We start from the raw sequence: 18,403 nt of genomic DNA on the forward strand, positions 1-18,403 counted from the left end.
CTGCGCGCCGCCGGCGGGGCCGGCCCGTCCCGGCCGCCATCATCGCCATCGCCGCCGCCCCGCCCGCCGACCTCTCACCCGGGGCGGAGCCGGGCTGGGAGAGGCGACGGCGCGGAGCTCGGAGGTCCGGCCGGTTCGGGCTGAGGTGAGGGCTGCTCCATGGTTTTTAGTTCAGCCGCGCGTTACGAGCTGACGCCGGCAGCCCCTGTGTTGTACCGCCGAGGGAAGGGGCTGCGGTGTATGTTTATCAGGAGGCAGTTTGGTGAGTATTAATAGAACGTTTCACATGATCCAGACTCTGCCCACTTGCCGCTGAAACCTCCGAAAAGATTTAGTTAGAAACCGGATTAAGTATTAAGGCCGGAGACCATCTGCGAGCTGGGCCGGTAAATCCCTGCAGCAGCACGGTGGGTGCTCGGAGCACGGTCCAAGGCTGTAAGTACCTTGTGAAGTTACTCAGGGGTGAAAATGCACCACTGTTCGCGTTAGAAAGAACATTTAAATTGTTCTGGAAGGATTAGTACCGTTCTGTGAAATGAAGAGCTCGAATAGTACAGCATGTAGTAGTAAAGTATGTGGTAATGACCAAGTTAATATGACAGGCTAAGTACAATGGATAGGTTTCAACGACATAAAATGTTAAATCAGGCCGTCGAGAATAGAAGGGGAGTTGTTTATTCTTGGTATAATTAAGAAATTATTAAGATAATTAATGCTTTTTGAGCTTTCATGAATTGCCCCCTTCGTGTAATCACCCAGCTAGATTATTATCCAGGTGGTGTCTGATGTAGCTTAGGTCAAACATAAGAGGAAAGGTTGAGGACTTTATATGGAGGTGTCTGTGTTTTGATGAATAGATAGCTAATTAACCATGTGTATGGCTAATTGACACTCACAGTCATCATATAACCAGGTTTAGGACCATGGCATTACTTGAAGCTATAAAGATTGTGACTGCTGCTATGATATATCACATGGGATAAATAAAACCAAGCTTGATTTTATTTGTAATTTGTGGTCCTAGCTATGTAAAACTTTATATGTACTTAATATTACTCAAATGTTTAACTTAATTGGTTTTAGTTCTGAATTATAGTACCTAGAGGTAAAAGGCCACTGAACTACCCCCCCGTAAACACTAGAAAGAAATAAATGATACTGCATTTGTAATTGTGATTGGACTGTTGGTATAAACTGGCACGGTGGTTGCATCAGCTGTGCACATCCCAGACACCGGGTTAAAGTGTTCCAGTCAGGGCTGAGCAGGAGCTTCTCTGTTCAGAACTTGGTCACAGGAAGTGTAGTGTGTCATGAGCATCCACACTTGGCGTGCAGGCTCTCTCTGTATTAGCTGCGGTTTTCAATGTGTGTGCCTAAAGTGGTAGCTAAAGCCTCCAAACTTCTTAAAAGACCTAGATAATACTTGAAAAATTACTTCCCTGTACATAGAATGCAGGTTGTTTCCTGACTGTAATACTATCTCCTGCAAATATGGGGAGTAGAATAATATAGCTTACACTTCCTAAAAATGCATTTTTCCATATTTTTTAATCGTGTAGTCTTCTTAATATCTGTCTAGGTTGTTCTTGTTCCTCTCTTGACTTTTTTTTATAATGTAATTATTTTTCAGCATCTGTTTTAAATTCATGTGATATAATACTTCACTCTTTATAATAGTTTTTGATGCCAGAAGAACACAGTCAAACTACAATGGCAGTTGACGAACTTCAAGCCATAATACAAAGATGCGTAAGTAGTTTTCTTTCCTTAAAAGTAACAAATGTAAGCAGTGTGCATTTCTCTTCGTACATTATAAGTAAAACCAAAATGACCTCAAAGCAAAGACAGTTGTTAGCAGAGCTACCCTCATTAGGCAGCTAAGTTCAGCCTCCATATTTCATTGACTTCTCTGTGGTGCTTATCCTAAGATGCTTGATAACGTCTGCTTCTTGGAGAAAGAAGTGTTCTTGCACCCAGGAACAGAAGGAGGTTATTGTAGAAAATATATCTTCCAAACAGTATGCTGTAGTCTACACTTAAAAAGTGCTGTTGAAATACTGCTTTGTCTTCTGTAGTAACTCTTGGTAGCTTTTTTAACACGTGAAAAATGTATGTAAGTTACAACATTTAATTTTGAAATGAATGCATGTATTTTCTTATTTGACTTTTATAAGCATGGAGTTAAGTGTCAATATTTTCTTTCTAGCAAATTCTGGAAGAAGCTGATTTCAAAGGAGAAGATTTTAATCTGTTCCTGGTGGCAGGTCAGAAATGTTTAGAAGATGGCTATGCAGCTCAGCTATTAGAAGTCATTCAAAATGAGAAAAATAAGGTGAGTTTACAGTCTATTAGTTGTGCATTAACACAGTTAAATGCATAAAACTGCTTATTAAGGAGGGAAAGCTACTTTCACTGTGAAGCAAGGCTGTACTTACGAATAGCTAATAAGTTGCTCTGTGTTAAATTCTGTGATTTAGGTAGAGAACCCAAATCATGGTAATCTTAACAAAACCATTTTTCAGTAAGTGACGCAAAGAGAAAAGGAAGGGCAAAAGCATAAATAGGAGAAGCTGACAGTGTCCCTCTTTTGCAGGACAGGGATTTCAGATGGTGTACTGGATCTGGCTGCCATGGAGTTGACTTTCTTCATGGCAGCCTGTATAGGGCTGTGTTTTAGATTTGTGACCAAAACAGTGTTGATAACACACCAGTGTTTCAGCTATTGCTGACCAGTGCATGCACAGCATCACGGCCTTCTCTGTTTCTGACTCTGCCCCATCAGTAAACAGGGAAGCTGGGAGGGGACACAGCTGGGAGAGCTGAGCCAAACTGATGAGATATTTCATACCATATAACATCATGCTCAGCAATAAGATTCTTGCCTCCATCCTACTGAGGGGTGAGAGTGAGCCAGCATCTGGTGGGTGCTTAGTTGCTCTCTGGGACCAGCCCACCACAGATGGATATAATAATACTGGCCAAAATTGTAAGAGCCAACTAAGCTGATGGTACTTGAAGAGCTATTGGTGTCTGTGGGCACTGGGGGAGCTGGGAGAATATACCAAATTGTACAGAGATATGAGGGATGGAATATTGTAGCAGTGTTACAGCAGGTTTGCAGTCTGGTTTTGAATTTCGTGAGTTTGGAGTAACCACTGAATATCTCAATCCCTTCAGGTTAAGCATAATTTGTCCAAGCAGTCTTTCAGAAAAATTCCTGTACTCAGTCCTGTTTTAAATGTATTGTGATAGACATTTAGAAGTATATATTGACATGTTAATGTTAATAAATTGAAGAAAACTTATACAAATTATGCACTGTATTTATAGGTATGGGGAGAGAATAGAGTGTATTTCAAATACAGAACTTTATGGTAATAGTTGTTAAATTTTCACTGACGGTGACAGCTGTGGTGTTGGTGACAACCAGGAGATTGATCTGTTATCTCTTTTGTTCTTTATATATGCAATCTTTATGGGTTTAGAAGACATACAGTTTTGGTTTATTCTCTGAAAATCTGGTCTTTAGGTTATCATCAAGAATATGGGTTGGAATCTCATCTCTCCTCTTGTTAGATGTATTTTCACGTATAAAGAAGAAGATGATAAGCGAGAACACTGCCTGAGGATACTAGATCAGTTGGCACAGGTATGGTTTTGAAATATAATACAATAATAGTAGGAAAGAGAGAGGTCGTAATTTCCCCCCCAGTTTCCAAAGAAAACAGGGCATGAATGTTTCTGGGTTCTTCTTATTTCCCATAACTATTAAATTCATGGGCCAGTTTCATCTGAAGCAGACACAGGCTTAGTGTTCTCAGAGATAATTAACGTCTTACACGTCTGAGATTAGTAACTGGGTAAAACAGTGACAGAGCATTACCCAGAAGGCAGCAGCTAGCACTCGAAATTTTTGATAGCCAACTGCTGTAGTCAGAGCAACCAAAGCAAAACTGCCACTTACTTACTACAGATACAGTGTTGTTGTCCCTGAAAAGTGAGATATTTCACCCAGTACACAAAGCCAAAAGACACACAGGATGGAGGGATTTGATTTAGTTACAGTTCTGCACAGAAAGAAGGCTGGATCATTAATCCACAAAGCTAGCACACCAAAGGCCAAATATACAAATGTATTTATACAATTCTGTTCAAACAATATTTGCATAATGGATCTACATCTGTACTTGGATAAGCTGCTCTTGGCAGCTTATTCTCTCACCTTGATTTAAAGGTACAGTGTATTCAGAGTTCGTGGTGCACGTTCAGTGGGCAGGGCTCTCCGTTTGGAGATGGGCAGCCTCAGCTTCGGAGGTGTGGTTCTCACATCATGATGAGTTAAACTCACCTAAAGGACACGATTTTAGCTGAGTTAGCTAACTTGAGTTCCTCTCTTGCAGCTGTGCAATCCAAAGGAACTGTTTTTGGGTTTACTTGAGCAAATCGAGCAGACCTCTGGAGATCAAGTGTGTCAAACTGTCATGTTATTGCTTCAGCCTTTGCAGACAGGTAAGACTCAGCTTATTGTACAATTTCTGAATTAGATTATTTTCTCATTTATTTATCAACTTAGTTTAGCTTTTGCTGGAATGGTTTCAGAATATGCCTGTGCTGACAAGCTTTACAATCTTATGTTCTATAAAATAACACAAGGTATAACTTTCATGCTTATATTGGCCTGCTAGAAAAAGATTTTAGATGGTGTTAATACCATCAGTTGAAAAAGCAATATTCAACTATTTCTTATCAGTTACAAGAATGTGGTGTAAAGCACTCATACTATTGTTACAGAAGTAGAGAATTAAATGGATTTGTGAAATTCTTCATTATTTAACTTTTATACAGTTTCATATTTTTATAGTACAAACCTTTCAGCTGAAGTATGCTGAAATACGTTATTGGTGAGGGGGAAGCATTATTCTGGCTTACATATGAAAACTAAAAATATTGGGTTTGGACACTCTCTAAGTAGGTAGCAAGTGGTAGTTTCTGGTTCGATATGTGAGATGAAACCAAGTGTTGTGTAGAAAGCTGAATTCTGACTGTAGCAATCTCTGAGAATTTAACAAGAGGCATATGTGATTTTTTGGATAGCAAATCTGCAGTTAGCATGTACTGAGTCCATTAAAATGGAGAGCCTCAGGTGCTGCTTCCTCAGTCTGGGAGTGCCTCTGTTGGTTCTGCCATGGGGTGAAGACCAGTTCTAAGCAGAAAACCTGAGAGCTTTGTTTTTCTGTGTCTCTGGTTTTGCCAAGCACAAAAGCAGTCAAGTAATAAACGCGTTTTCCAGGTCAGATAAATGGAGTATTATTTCACTTAGCCCAGTTCTAGAAAGGCAGATTTTTTTCAGTCCTCATCAGGGTGCTATGCAGAAAGGAAGAACATTGAAATGTGTGATGGCTTTAATATTTGTTATTTGCAAATACATGGTTGCGTTAACTACAGCACATTAAACTTGCTGATGATATTTTGTCTTGCTGGATTTGCTCACGTGAGCTCCTTCCTTGAAACTAAGTGCTTTCTTATGTAGTCACACTGTTTTTCTTCATGTTTTCCTCTACTAAGTAAGTAATAACTTTCTGTCTCAAAATGTTCTTTACCCCTTTTTTTTTTCCTTTCCCCCAGTGCTTTTGAAACTTCAGAACAAGAAGGCCTACTCAGTGGGTTTGTCGTTGGCCATGATCATGAATCAGCTTACTCCCTTACCTGTACCTTACACAAAACAACAAATACAAGAAGATAAACTTGGTCTTTGTCTATGTTGTAATGCAGTGGTGGACTTTGCTAAACCCTTTGTGAATGAAGTTGTTAAAAATATGGAAAAGTCATCAGAATACAATGACATGGAGCTGAAAGAAGAATTATTAAAATTGTGAGCATTTTATGTCAGTGTGATATATTCCTATTACTTTACAAAATCGTCAGTAGGCATTTATTACATAGGCAGTAAATAAATCACCTTTTATAATGCTGTCAACTTACACTAACATGGTATTTTGAAAAAGAAGCCCTAAATAGGCCTTATATATTTATGAAGTGAGAGAAGAAAGGTAAAAACAATTCTTTTTTAGTACAGGGAAATGGTAAAGAACTATTAGTTGCTGTGCTGTGAAGCTGATTTGGTATTCCTCTGCTTCTCAGATTTTCAGCAGTGAGGATAATCATAGTCTGGAGGTGAAGTCTAAGGAATGCTTCTACAGGAGATGTTGGGGTTTTTTAATTCTCCTTGGAATACCAGAAATAGAGCATGTTATGAGTATAAACTTTATTCTTGGTCATTAATGACACTACTATACTCTGTATTTTTGACCATATTGCTGATTTAGTTTCACCCCTTTTTATTTCAGCTGTATGAAAAGCCTGAAATACCCATTATTGACAGCTCAGCTTGAACAACTTGAAGGCATTGAAGAACATCCTTTTCGGCATTTTGCAACTGAAATTATAGTAAGTGCAGTCAAAATGGATTGCAGTGTTTGCAAAACCAGTGGTCTAGTTCAGAATTACCTGTAGTTTGTTTTAGATCTCATTTTGCTTCCTTTATTGGTTAGTGGGGTGACTTACTGGTCCTTTAAGATAATGCAGGTAGATAAAGTTCTAGAACTGTTCCAGGTACCATCTGTGGAAATTGCAAATTTTCATATACAGTTTTGCTCCTTGATGAACAAGTTTGCACTGCTCTCTGAATCAGCAGCTGCAACCTTGCTCTAACTGCTGCTTTTTCTTGATGATGTATGAATTTATTAGTATATCTAAAGGCTCATCTTTGCTGCAGTATTGCAACAAGGTAAAATCTACGTTACCTTTAATCCAAGTGTTGCACAGAGTGAAATCTCTGATGTGCCTGGTGCAGTGCCAGCTGACTATCAAAGAATCTAAATTGATGTTTGACTAGAGCTGGAAATTCAGTGAGCATGTGTCCCTTCCGTGCTATCGATGCAGTTACTCTGGTAACTGGTTTTGAATGTTATACATAGCAGCTCTATTTTATTAGAGTAAGATTAATGTGGGTAAAGGTAAGTTTATTCCAATTTGCAGCAAACCCAAGCCTTATAAGGAGATAGTCAGGTACAGTCCATGTGTATGTTGGAACACAGATTATGTGTGTGTTTTCAGAAGTAGGGCTAGATGTGATTAATAAAGTTACTGCACATAGAGCTGCACTTTGTTCACATTTTGAATATGGTAAAGAATATTTCCTTTCTTGCACATATCCAAATTAGTGGCTTCACCCCAGCTGGCAGGTAAGCCCCCACCCAGTCACTCACTTATGGCCCCCAGGCAGAGTGGGGAAGAGAATCTGAAGAAAAACTCATGGGTTGAGAAAAAGACAGCTTAATGAGGCTGGGTCATGGTGTTACTTGGGAAGGGAATGGCACACTAAAACTTGATGAGCTTCAAAAGGAAGGCCTAGAGCTAGCTGGGATGAGGAAAGCACACATAAATATGTATGCAAATGTGCATGCACACAGAGGAGGTCTGGAAATTGCCTTGTGATGCAACTGTGTTTTTTCTCCAATTTGTATTTAAAAATCTAAGCATTTTTTTCACAGAATTCTATATTTAGATGTTAAGATTGTGAAGTGAAGCACACAAAGTAGTTGACAAAACTTTTGGTTGTTTTTCAACAAAAAATGGGTTTTCCCTCATGATCACATCCACTTTTTTCCCCCAGCATGCCTCAGCATGGGAGTGGGAACTGCTGTGTGGATCAGTCAGGTTGTGCAATGAGAGAGAATCTTGTTTCTGAAACCTGTACTTCATTTACTGCAGGACTTTCAGGATGTGCAGGAAGGAGGCAGGGATTACCAGAAGATGATCTCATAGTTAAGATAGTTGAAGGGTGCTCTGAAAAACTGACTTTTAATCCTGCCTTTTCTCTTGGGCATAGTCTGAAACCATGTGTTTAATACTAATTATGAATTAACATTTTCTTCGTTTTCTTAAGAAATTTACTTCTGGTGTTTATGGGATTGGGTAGTGGGATTTGAAACTAAGGTCAGTAAGTCATACTTTGGCCTCTTGTGTAATCCTAGTTTTCCAAAACGTGAGATCCTGAATCTTCTGTTTTGGCAACCCCGCAAGAGTGAGCTGACCTTTGTCTTGCTATTTCTTTGTAATATGTACAATAGCACTTTGCTATGTTAGTAACAGTCTTCTAATGGGGGTTATTTTTCCTGCAGGGTTCTTTTTGTGTGCATATGTGTATATATCGTAAATATCACATTTATTTTAATTTGTACTGTACAAGAGAATGTACTGTAAATACAGTTAAAGCTTTGAAACTTACTTGGTATGCAGGTATTTTAAAGGCAACTGTAGGCAATCTATCATTCTTTTTCAGAACATTTTGTGGAATATAAGAGAATTGATACCATTAGTGTTTTTACATCATAAAGGCAAAAGTCCACCCTGGGAGAATCAGGAGTTTGCAGACATAGAGCGAAAGAATTCTGCAGATTCTGTGGCATGTCTGTCATATCTGATGTTTGTTCAGCATTTTGGTATCGAATGCTTTCCAGTGGTTTTTAGGTAAGAACTATTCTTTCTCATTTATTGTAAGTCTGTACTTTGAAGATTCTTTCTGAGCAGAAAAGAACTTTATTTGTGAACAGTTATGAATGAAAACTGTATTTCACTGGTATTAGTTTTATGTCAACCTTTGTGCATTTATATTTTATGTAGCTTATATTATTTATATAAAGAACATAGTCCTGCAGATTGCTCTATTACAGTTTAATTTTAGATGAGCTGTCCTTTTAAAGAAACTGTCAGAGATCAATCATGTGGTGAAAATTAATGCATATTAAATGTTCAATTACATATTTATAGACGGTTTTCATGTAAGAGTTACTACCAGTGATTTGACTTACAATTTTTTGTCTATTTCAAAATTTTAGAAAGATATTTTAATTTTTAAAAAATACCAATCCTGTCAAATATATTAATTATGTGCAAACATATATGGCTAATGCAGTTTAATGTAACCTAATTTTTCTCTTTTAGCCCATCATACCTTCTGCTATGTAATATGACACACATTGAAGTGCTACTGAAAAGGTAGAGTTTGTGGGATTTGCAGGTCTAGGTAATGGGTGTGATCTTTTATAGTAATTCATAGAATCAAATTTCAAATATGCCATGTAAGTTCAGTAGAGGTTTTTAAACCTGAGCATTAAAATGGCAAGTTCCACTACAAGATGGCTTCTTCTACTAAGAAGTAGAAGTTTTCTAAAATATTTACATGTTGTTTTTATCATGTATTGTGATAGCATTTTTAGAAACTTTACTTGGAAAATGCAAAATTAAGGTAGTTTAAACACATGCAGAATAATTAGTGTATATTTACTTGCACTTCTGTAACAATTATTGTAATACTAAAGGTGACTATTGTGATATTATTTATTTGAATGCATTCTGACATGATACACAATCTGATTAAAGGTCAGGCTTTCTAAAGGAAACTGAACTTTTCTATATATTGTGATTATTTTGCCTTCTCTAAGCAGTGGGGTTACCAGATAGCTTCTAGCAGTGCTATAGAAGGCAAGTTTCCCCTTAGGAATACTCACCGTTTCATTTTCTTTGTTAATCAGCATGTCAATACCTGTATTGAGCATTTATAAATACTGAGGGGAAAGAAATCATTTTGACCTGAAGAGCAGAGTCTATTGTTCAACTTTAACATAAGCAAGTTTATTCTAAAAATCTTTGAATATATCAACAGTGTCTTTTTAATTAAAAACTTAAATTTGACTTTTTTTTCTAGAACAGAAGAATCTATGTTATCTAAAGGACTTGTAAGTTGTTTTTTTAAATTCAATTTCAATGTTAGAATGTTTATTTTTTTCAGTTTAAGGAATGGTAAAACTCTTTTTTCCCCTTCTAAGAGACGTGCAAATGATAGTTCAGATAATAGTTCCAGAAATATTTTGAGGCTTAATTAGGTATTCTTCAGTGTTAAAAATACTTATATTTTTTGAACTTTACACTCCTGCATAAATGTTTAAATTATCACTATTATAACTGCAGCTCCTGGAAACTTTCAATATCAGAATGAGTACTTACAGCTGTTTTAGCCATGAAATGTTAAGCATATAGATTAATGTCTTCTATATGTGCATACAATTGCCATATTTTTTTTCCACCTGCAGGATCTGTTTGAGAGCAGTTTATTGAGAATGGAAGATAACAGCCTTCTGCATGACTATTTAGAATTCAGAGATTTTATTAATGTACCTCAGGTAATAAGAAGCAATGTACAGAAATCCTCAGAGTTTGGTTACAAATAATACCTAGCTGTCCTCTAGGTGTTGGAGAGAGCACATGCTACTGAACCTTTGTACACCTGTGTTGTTAAATGGAAACCTTCAGTGTCTTGCTGCATAGAATAGATTGTCTTTTCTACCTGCTGCAACATGAAGCTTCAGTGACAATTAAAATATACTTAGTGTATGTTATGTACAGGTCACTGAAGCAGGTGGGCACAGATCTTAGTTGAAAGATGGTACTTGCTTGTTTTTGTCTCTTCCTTGCTTGACTACGTTCTGATTTGGACCCAACAGTACAAGGATTGTGTTCTTGCATATCAGCCCTGGGGTTTTGACCACTGAATCTCATGTGAATGTCTCTGATGAGAATCTTCCCATAATCAAGTGTGCAGTCGTTTGTGGTTGTTTTTTTGTTTGGTTGGTTGGTTTTTGTGAGTTTTTGTTGTTTGGGTTTTTTTTGGACTTTTTATTGTCTTGAGTAGATTTTAGTTAGTGTTAATATAATGATCTGTATGTAAGTAGAAATTATGTTTTCTTTGTCCCATTGCAGGATTTGGTGAAAATTATGACCCTTTGTCCCATGGAGCATCTGGTATGTAAAGTTACCTACTAAATGGGTTAAGTGCTGAATTTATTTAATGAGAATCCATCTGATAACATCTCTGTTTTCTTTAGAGAAAGAAGAGTTTAAGTATTTTGCAGTTGTTCATAGACAAGTTTGACAGTGAGGGAAAATATACATTATTCAGGTATGCATCCAAGTTACTGTAGATTGTGTAATATCAGCCTTAGTGCAGTTTAATTACATACATACAGTGTTTTCTGACAGTTTCCATCTAGAAGTCACATTAATTTTACTTGTTAATTTTTTGATAAATAATAAATTTCAATTGCCTCACATAAAATCACCTGTCTTATGTAAGCCAGTGTTTAAAGGTTACATAGTCATCCAGTTTTTCTGTGGTAAAACTCCCACTTAGTGAATAAGCCCATAATGTCATCTAAGTGTTGAACTAACTACATAGGAAGCTTTGAAGAGATAATATCTTTGTTTTGTTTGTTTGAAGGTGTTTACTGAAGACAAGCAACCATGCTGGTGTGGAAGGATACATTATTAAAAATATAAAAGATCAGATTCACTTATCGTTAACGGTGAGGCTGTAACCACGAAAAAACAAGTTGCCATCTCAAAATTCTATCAGTATTATGTTAAGAAAACATCTACAGCTTAAACCTTGAGTGATGCATTAAAAAAATTCACTTTGAAAAGAAACATAAGATTGGGAAATTATGTTAAAAATATCGCCTTGGCCTTTTATATATGTATTTCCATTCTAATTTTATAGTTATATTTTTAATTGCATAATCTTATTGTATTTTTCTAAGAAGTTATTATTACCTTTTCTGTGCTTGGAAGTATGTTTTTTTTCTTAAAGTGGAACTACTCAGTATTTTGTTTTATCCCCATAGTTCCTAATTTTTTGAATATAGTTGAAGTCCTACAGTCCAGGGAGAATTATTAATTTTTTCTTGGTTTTTCTGATGACAGTCAGCATTTTATTATAAAGTACTTTGCAAGCGATAAACTCATCAGAAGGGATGGAGCTAGATCAAAGCCTTTTAAATATCTCATTTTATAATCATTTATACTGGGAAGTTGGGAAAATTAATTAAAACTAAATTATTAACTCTTTTTTTTTTTACTGCTTAGAGCCTTCTCCAAACTAAATTTGATTCTCTAGTATACTGCCTTTTGTCAAATAGGACAATTTAGTAAATTTATGCATCTTTTATGCTGGCAAAATTCTGCCAGATGACAGTGAATTACTATTTATTAGATGATACTGTGTCCTGTATATTGAATCAGCAGGGGTGAACATGATGAAAACTGTTCCAAAAGGGGCTTGCACTAAAATTGAATATGTAAAAGTGTATTCTGAAATTTCACATTTAAAAGAACCCAGTGACACTGCTGTTATGAAGAAGAGTCTCTGATAAAGATAATTAATTGTTGCATTCCTCAATATAAAAAAAAGGATGCCTTCTAAAATTTGCTATGTTTATGTAAACAAATTTTAACTGTATTGATGATGGAACACTAAAGTGGTGGAGAATTTTTTCTGAGAAAATAAGAAAGAACAGCTTGACATGCAGAGGCAAATTGGGGAGGATTATGGAAGGCTACTTTGCATACTTCAGTCACAAGGTAGTAACTAGAAAATACTGCTTCCAGTGTTCAATTATTCTATCCCTTTTCTTTTTTTAGACAAATTGTTGTTAAATTATGTAAGATTTAAATTTTGCACTCAGCTAAACTTTTTATATTGTTTTTTTCAGAAGGAATATGATAACGTGTGGTTTACAGGACATCACCTGATCTCCCTTCTAGATTTAGTACTTTCACTTCCAGAAGGTGCTGAGACAGATCTTCTGCAAAACTCAGACAGGTGAGTTGTAATGACAGTTAGAGGCTTTTCTCCTTTTTTCATCATTTAAAAACACTTTAAACTGCCTTACTACAATGACATATGCTGTCATGTAACTAATGAAGTGACAACATTAATGTATTTTAAATTTTTAGAACTAGAAACGGAAATGATCATTTATTTCCATGAACTCTGCATAGAAGAATGTCACAATGCTATTACATTGATTTCTAACAATAAAAAAGGATTTCTTCCTCCATTCCTTGAGGATATAAGACTTCAGATGTGAAATTACACTAATTAGCAAAGCATTATTTCTTGAGCAATATCTGATTTGTCAGCTTTCTGCAGAAACAGTTGGAGGAATAAAAGCAACGTGGTATGTTGTCTTATACAAGGCAAGAACAATTATCAGATGCAACTTATAGGCTGTTTCACAGATTGCTGCTGGGAATCCAGTATCTCATGAGTGGGAATACAGATCCACCTGAACAGTAAATAATTGGAATTAAGAAATAAAAAAATAACTGAAATATCTCTGAAAATCTCCTGATAGGACAAATCTTATATGATGAGCAATGGTTGGGCTTGTAAATCAGTAAGGTGATGGAGTCCAGATGGACATATAACTGATTAAAAAATGCAGAAGTATTATCTGTAATTGTACTTCTTTTCTGGAAAAGGCAATAAATAATTTCTGCTAAAAAGTATGGAAAAACAAAAGCAAAAAGCATATCTGAGAAAGCACTCAAAGGTAAAAATTCGGTATGGTAGTAAAGAAAACTGTCACACTAGTTTCAAATCAACTTTGGATCACTAGTGATGCATATTACAAGTTCTGTGATAAGATTCTGTCTCTTCAGGGGACTCTTTCCCTCACAATCAGCAGCTTTCTCCAATCTGATGACAGTTATTTACTTGCAAAGTGTGAACTGTTGTGTGGACATCACTGGTGCTCTAGACTAAGCTATATTGCTCAACAGACGAGTGTTTTGTACAAATGGATACTTTTAGGATATCTGGCTAATGAACAATTTAAGTTATTGTCCCTGTAGTATAAATCTCTGTCTAGATTATAAACAGTATGTTTTTAATTCACAGGATTATGGCATCGCTAAATCTGCTGAGATACTTAGTCATTAAGGATTGTGAAAGTGATAATCAAGTAAGTACCAAGTGATTTGAAAATGATTGATTAGCTGAGATGTGAGAGCTGGATTCACGTGAACACTGTTATCCTTGATTCAGAAAACATGGTCTTTGCATTTTTCTTTGCAATGGCTAGTTGGCCAGAAGTGATGCTTTTAATTAAAAGAATTAGAAAATATGTGATGTGTTATTTTATTCTGATGAAATTTGTTTGCATTCATATTCTGACTGTAAACAAGCTAATCCTTTTACTCTGCCTCATAAACTGTGGTCTGTGTCCATAACATTAGAGTATGTCACCACAAAATCACATACCCATCAAGCATTCCCATGAGAAAAAATTTGTTACTCTTGCTTATTGCTGGTATCCCCCAAAAGCTCCAAGTGGATTTCTGAATAATAAAAATAATAATAGCAATGATGATGATGATAATAATAATAATACAAACCCTGGCAGTTCAAGAAATCCATTTAATTCATTTTAGGAAAAGTACTTCTTGTGCAATATGCTAAAAGTTGTTAGGATTTCTGAGAAAATATTAAAAAATCATATTTAACTAGTTTTTAGCTGTGCAAAACAATATTCTGTATTTACAGCAATTGTGCAGGTGTGTGATAGGTACATATTAAAAGTTTCTCGAGGTATTAGCATCAAAAAAGTTCTTGTCTGTAAGATACATCTGCTGAAGTTACAAAAGGAATGGCCAGACCCATCCAATTTTCTGCTACATTGCTTTACTGGAAACAGCCTAGAACATTTTATGCACAAAGGTAACCTGCCAGCCTAAACTGCCCACCACTGCAGTTTACCCATGTTTTTATTATAGCTCTGCCTCTTTACCTTCATTTCCTGTGTGTGAATGTTTGAATGTAGGTATTTCAGAAATACTCTGCAATATATTTAAGAAATTGAAACTGTCCTTACGTATTTTACTCATGTAATATTGTGCAACCTCAATTTAAAGCAGCAGCTTTAGCTGTAATCCCTGCCTCTTTCTTCTCCATTGTGTTTGTGTTTTCTGTCTGAAACAGTTAGGGACACGTTTTACACTTTGCACTCCTCTACCAGTATTTGTTCCTCAGCTGCTGTGTAGCTGATCAGTGCAGCATTTCAGGATGGATCTGTGGCTTTGTGTACAGTCAGTCCTGTCCACCTGCAGTTGATGCAAATGTGTTCCTGGATGCTTGAGGGAGAACTTGTTGGAATTTGACAAGTGGGTTGATAGCAGATGGTTCATAAGTGCAATATCATGGTCATATGAGTATTTTAACCAGTAGATAAGTATCCTAAGGTGTTTTGTTGCTCTCTCTCATTTCCTTGATGTTCTTTATGTTTGGACTGATGGATTTCAGCATGTCATGTTCTGTTTTCTAACATACAGAAAAAAACTTCTGATCTACTTTTAGACTACTTCGAGATCTGGGTATACAAGTTTTATAAGTGCCTAATAATGTTATTGGTCTAAATTGAATAATAACAATGTAACTTGCACTGATTGCCAGAACAGTAACGAAAATGGTGCATTTCTAATTTACTATTTATATTATTAGTTAATCTTGATAGATTATATCTATTTCTCATATTTAAGTAATTATTATGGTCCACTCAGTTTCATGTAAATACATAGCTTTGTGAGAAAGGTGAGAATTCTTCTTTTATTCTTAATAAAAACTTACAGATAGTAGCACTAAACTGCTCTAGCAGTGCTGTCTAGTACCTGGCAAAAGGAATGTCCCTACAGTTTGAGGAGAAAATAGCATCACATCTGAGGGTTTCCTGGCAAAAAAGCCCTGTCAGTTCTTCTTGACTTCCTCCCTGTCTCTCTTCATATAGTGCAAGTGGGGCAGAAAGAAAACGCCTCCTTTCATGTCAGTTCAGATTTTTTTATTGCTGTGTAACAAGTATTTCATTAATCAAGTTCAAAAATTTTTCCAGAAAGCTATTTCCTTTTTATAGCCACATTCTGGTGGAAGTAATTACTGTTTTTCTTACTTGACCAGTTGACTTTCTGTCATTTGGTATTAAAATTTGATGAATTTTCCACTGCCATCAGTGGACTCACTGTGTTTAACATTGAGAATTCTTATTTTTATCGTCCTTACTCTGCCCTTTGTGGATACTGCCTGAAGAAAGGAGTTGTATAAGTGGCTCTATATCTAAGGACACAAAGGCTGCTGTGTGTTTGTTTCCTTCTACAGCAGTTTTGTAACTACAAGCTTGTAAGGTGCCCAGGCAGAGGAGTTTTCCTCTTGTGCTGTGTAACCCTGAACAACCTTGTTTTTGAGCACCTTTTCCTTGTATCTCTTGCTTCATGAAGGCCATTATTGTGAACTGTTCTTTCCACCCATGCCAAACTGGGGAGAAGTTCATAGTCACTTTGGCTACTGTACTGTGCCTAAGGATGTGGTAGTAGCATATCTAGTAACATTCCTACAAAGCTTTTTAAATGCAATATAGGCATTTGGGGAGCATATTCATCAGAACTTTCATATGGCATTGCAATACAGTGGAACGTTAATGTAAATATTTGTTCCATTTTGCTGCCTCATTATCTGAGAGGAACCTACAACTGCTGTTTACTTGCTGTAGAGATTCCAGCCTGAGAAAGTGGCTAAGTATCCCCTCCAGCATATCAAGATCCCTTCAGCTTTGTTTACAAAATCAAGCTTTAAATGTGCCTTTCCATTGCTGTAGTTATCAGCCTACATACCAAGTTCCCCCTCCTCCCCCTTTTCTTTTAACTGCTTCATCCTCCAATCAACAAATAAATAACGGAGAGGGAGAGCTTAAATATCTGTCACAATGCTATTCATTGTTATAAAGACTAGCTGAAAAACTTGTGCTCAAAAACTTAGTATTGCAATGCTTCATTAAAACTGATTTGTAACCTCCTCTGTTCTGTTTGAATAGACTGGTGTATGGACCACACTCACCAGGATCGAGCAGAATTTTTTAAAACCACTGCGTGTAGGACTCAATATGTCAAAGGCACATTATGAAGCAGAAATAAAAAATAAGAAAGAAAACAGAAAAGGTTAGTTGTTGGGTTTTTTTCCTTAGTTTTGTTCGTATCTAGAGACTTTGATAATCCTTTGGAAACAAAGAATTGGTGAGTGCTGTATAGATCATGTTTTATTTAACTGTTGATGCTGTTCCAAACCTCAGATAATAATTCAGCAGTTGCTATATTTGATATTAAAATTTTTCATAATTGGTCAGAAAATCGGAACTTGTTTATCTGTCATCACATTTGTAAATCTTATGGAAACCTAACAGAACTGTCACATGAAGACCTTCAAAGCTTGTTCTGCATTTATACTTTTGATTTTAATGTTCCACAGGAGCAACTCAGTCTCTCTGAATACATGGCCCTTAGGTTTCATACCAGGTGTGGGGAGGTTAACAAGAGAAGAAATAAGTGACACAGTGCTCTCTAAAGCCTGAGGCATTACAATCTGGATTTTTTTTAATTTTTTTTTTTTAAAATCTGACACACAGAATCAGTTTCTGCTCTGGGTTAAGCAGACACATTGCATGGGGCACTAGAGCTGAAGCTGCTTTAGGCAATCTCTCTGTATGTCAGATCCTCTGTTCCTTGTGGTCTCCAGTATAAAGACAGCCTAAGGAATTTGCATCTGCTACTAAAAATGTCAGTACAGCTTTTTGCCCCTAGTCTTACCCTATTCTGTAGTAAACCATAGAAGTATGAGGCAAAGAAGGGTTTTTTGTCTGAAGGCAACCTATGTATATCTTTCTAAAGGGAGTCCTTCCAAATTAATCAGGAAGTTTTTTCTTTAAGTCCCTCTTACATTTCTCTAGCCTTTGACAAAGTATAAAAAGATTTGAGTTCAGGGGAGGACATCTAACTTGTGACCTTAAGTGGTTTACCTTTCTTCCCCAGTGTATAATCTTTGTAAGAATTATGTTTTATTTCAAATATATGGTCTGAATGTAAGAGGTTTTCCCCTTAGTTTTCAGATCTGTCCTTATAGTTTAGCCTGCTGCAAGTAATCTGTCTGAAACAGAGAAGCCTGCAGCCTTTTCTTAATAAAATAAGTATTTCATGTCTGGATTCATTAAATCAAACTTAAGAACCTCCTACTGCCTCCCTGGATGTGGAAATTTTAAAAATATATCAAAACCTGACCATATAAAATTTATTTTTCCTTTCCAAGAGAATTTGAGCTGTATAAATTGTTTTGAGTTGCAGATCTTGCCTGTTTAGTTATGTAGGTGTTCATGTTATAGAAAGTGTAGAGAGAGCATCCAGCTCAAACTGCCTTCCTCTGAAGGTTCAGCACCTTCCATTCTGTTTGGTCAATCCCTAGGTTTGTGTTCTTAACAATTACTGTCTCAAAATTCTAATATATTGAATATTCTTTTCATTCTAAGAGTCATGTTGGTTATTTTCTTCTACAGAGGCCCACAGTTCTAACACAGTTTGTTCTGTAACTGTTAGTGGGGAAAAGATGCCTGCCATGACTACTGGAATGCAGCTTCAGGTTAGTTTGTGTTTCCTTCAGAGCTATTCAGAAGTATTGCCATCTTCTTTTCAA

At 36.4% G+C, this 18,403-nt stretch overlaps 2 protein-coding genes across 6 annotated transcripts in view; one reads left to right on the plus strand and one right to left on the minus strand.

The window, feature by feature from the left end:
* The window catches only part of RPAP2 (RNA polymerase II associated protein 2), a 33,014-nt gene extending 32,925 nt beyond the window's left edge, over positions 1-89 (minus strand). Inside the window, exon 1 of one of the 2 annotated variants that reach the window (XM_064663978.1) lies at positions 1-87. In XM_064663978.1, the coding sequence (XP_064520048.1) occupies positions 1-49 (49 nt within the window). In that variant the 5' untranslated portion in view covers positions 50-87. The other variant, XM_064663977.1, reaches the window with a different exon arrangement.
* The window catches only part of GLMN (glomulin, FKBP associated protein), an 18,947-nt gene continuing 580 nt past the window's right edge, over positions 37-18,403 (plus strand). The window contains exons 1-19 of one of the 4 annotated variants that reach the window (XM_064663981.1): positions 37-145; positions 296-435; positions 1,631-1,749; positions 2,207-2,332; positions 3,530-3,649; positions 4,401-4,509; positions 5,626-5,872; positions 6,348-6,447; positions 8,345-8,532; positions 9,007-9,060; positions 9,770-9,800; positions 10,155-10,244; positions 10,822-10,863; positions 10,947-11,020; positions 11,339-11,423; positions 12,609-12,718; positions 13,799-13,862; positions 16,758-16,881; positions 18,267-18,349. In XM_064663981.1, the coding sequence (XP_064520051.1) occupies positions 1,684-1,749; positions 2,207-2,332; positions 3,530-3,649; positions 4,401-4,509; positions 5,626-5,872; positions 6,348-6,447; positions 8,345-8,532; positions 9,007-9,060; positions 9,770-9,800; positions 10,155-10,244; positions 10,822-10,863; positions 10,947-11,020; positions 11,339-11,423; positions 12,609-12,718; positions 13,799-13,862; positions 16,758-16,881; positions 18,267-18,349 (1,713 nt within the window). In that variant the 5' untranslated portion in view covers positions 37-145; positions 296-435; positions 1,631-1,683. Of the gene's footprint in view, positions 263-295; positions 436-1,630; positions 1,750-2,206; positions 2,333-3,529; positions 3,650-4,400; positions 4,510-5,625; positions 5,873-6,347; positions 6,448-8,344; positions 8,533-9,006; positions 9,061-9,769; positions 9,801-10,154; positions 10,245-10,821; positions 10,864-10,946; positions 11,021-11,338; positions 11,424-12,608; positions 12,719-13,798; positions 13,863-16,757; positions 16,882-18,266; positions 18,350-18,403 lie in introns of all 4 variants that reach the window. The other 3 variants (XM_064663983.1, XM_064663980.1, XM_064663982.1) reach the window with 3 other exon arrangements.

The sequence above is a fragment of the Pseudopipra pipra genome, chromosome 9, assembly GCF_036250125.1.
Source record: "Pseudopipra pipra isolate bDixPip1 chromosome 9, bDixPip1.hap1, whole genome shotgun sequence".
Classification (NCBI taxonomy): domain Eukaryota; kingdom Metazoa; phylum Chordata; class Aves; order Passeriformes; family Pipridae; genus Pseudopipra; species Pseudopipra pipra.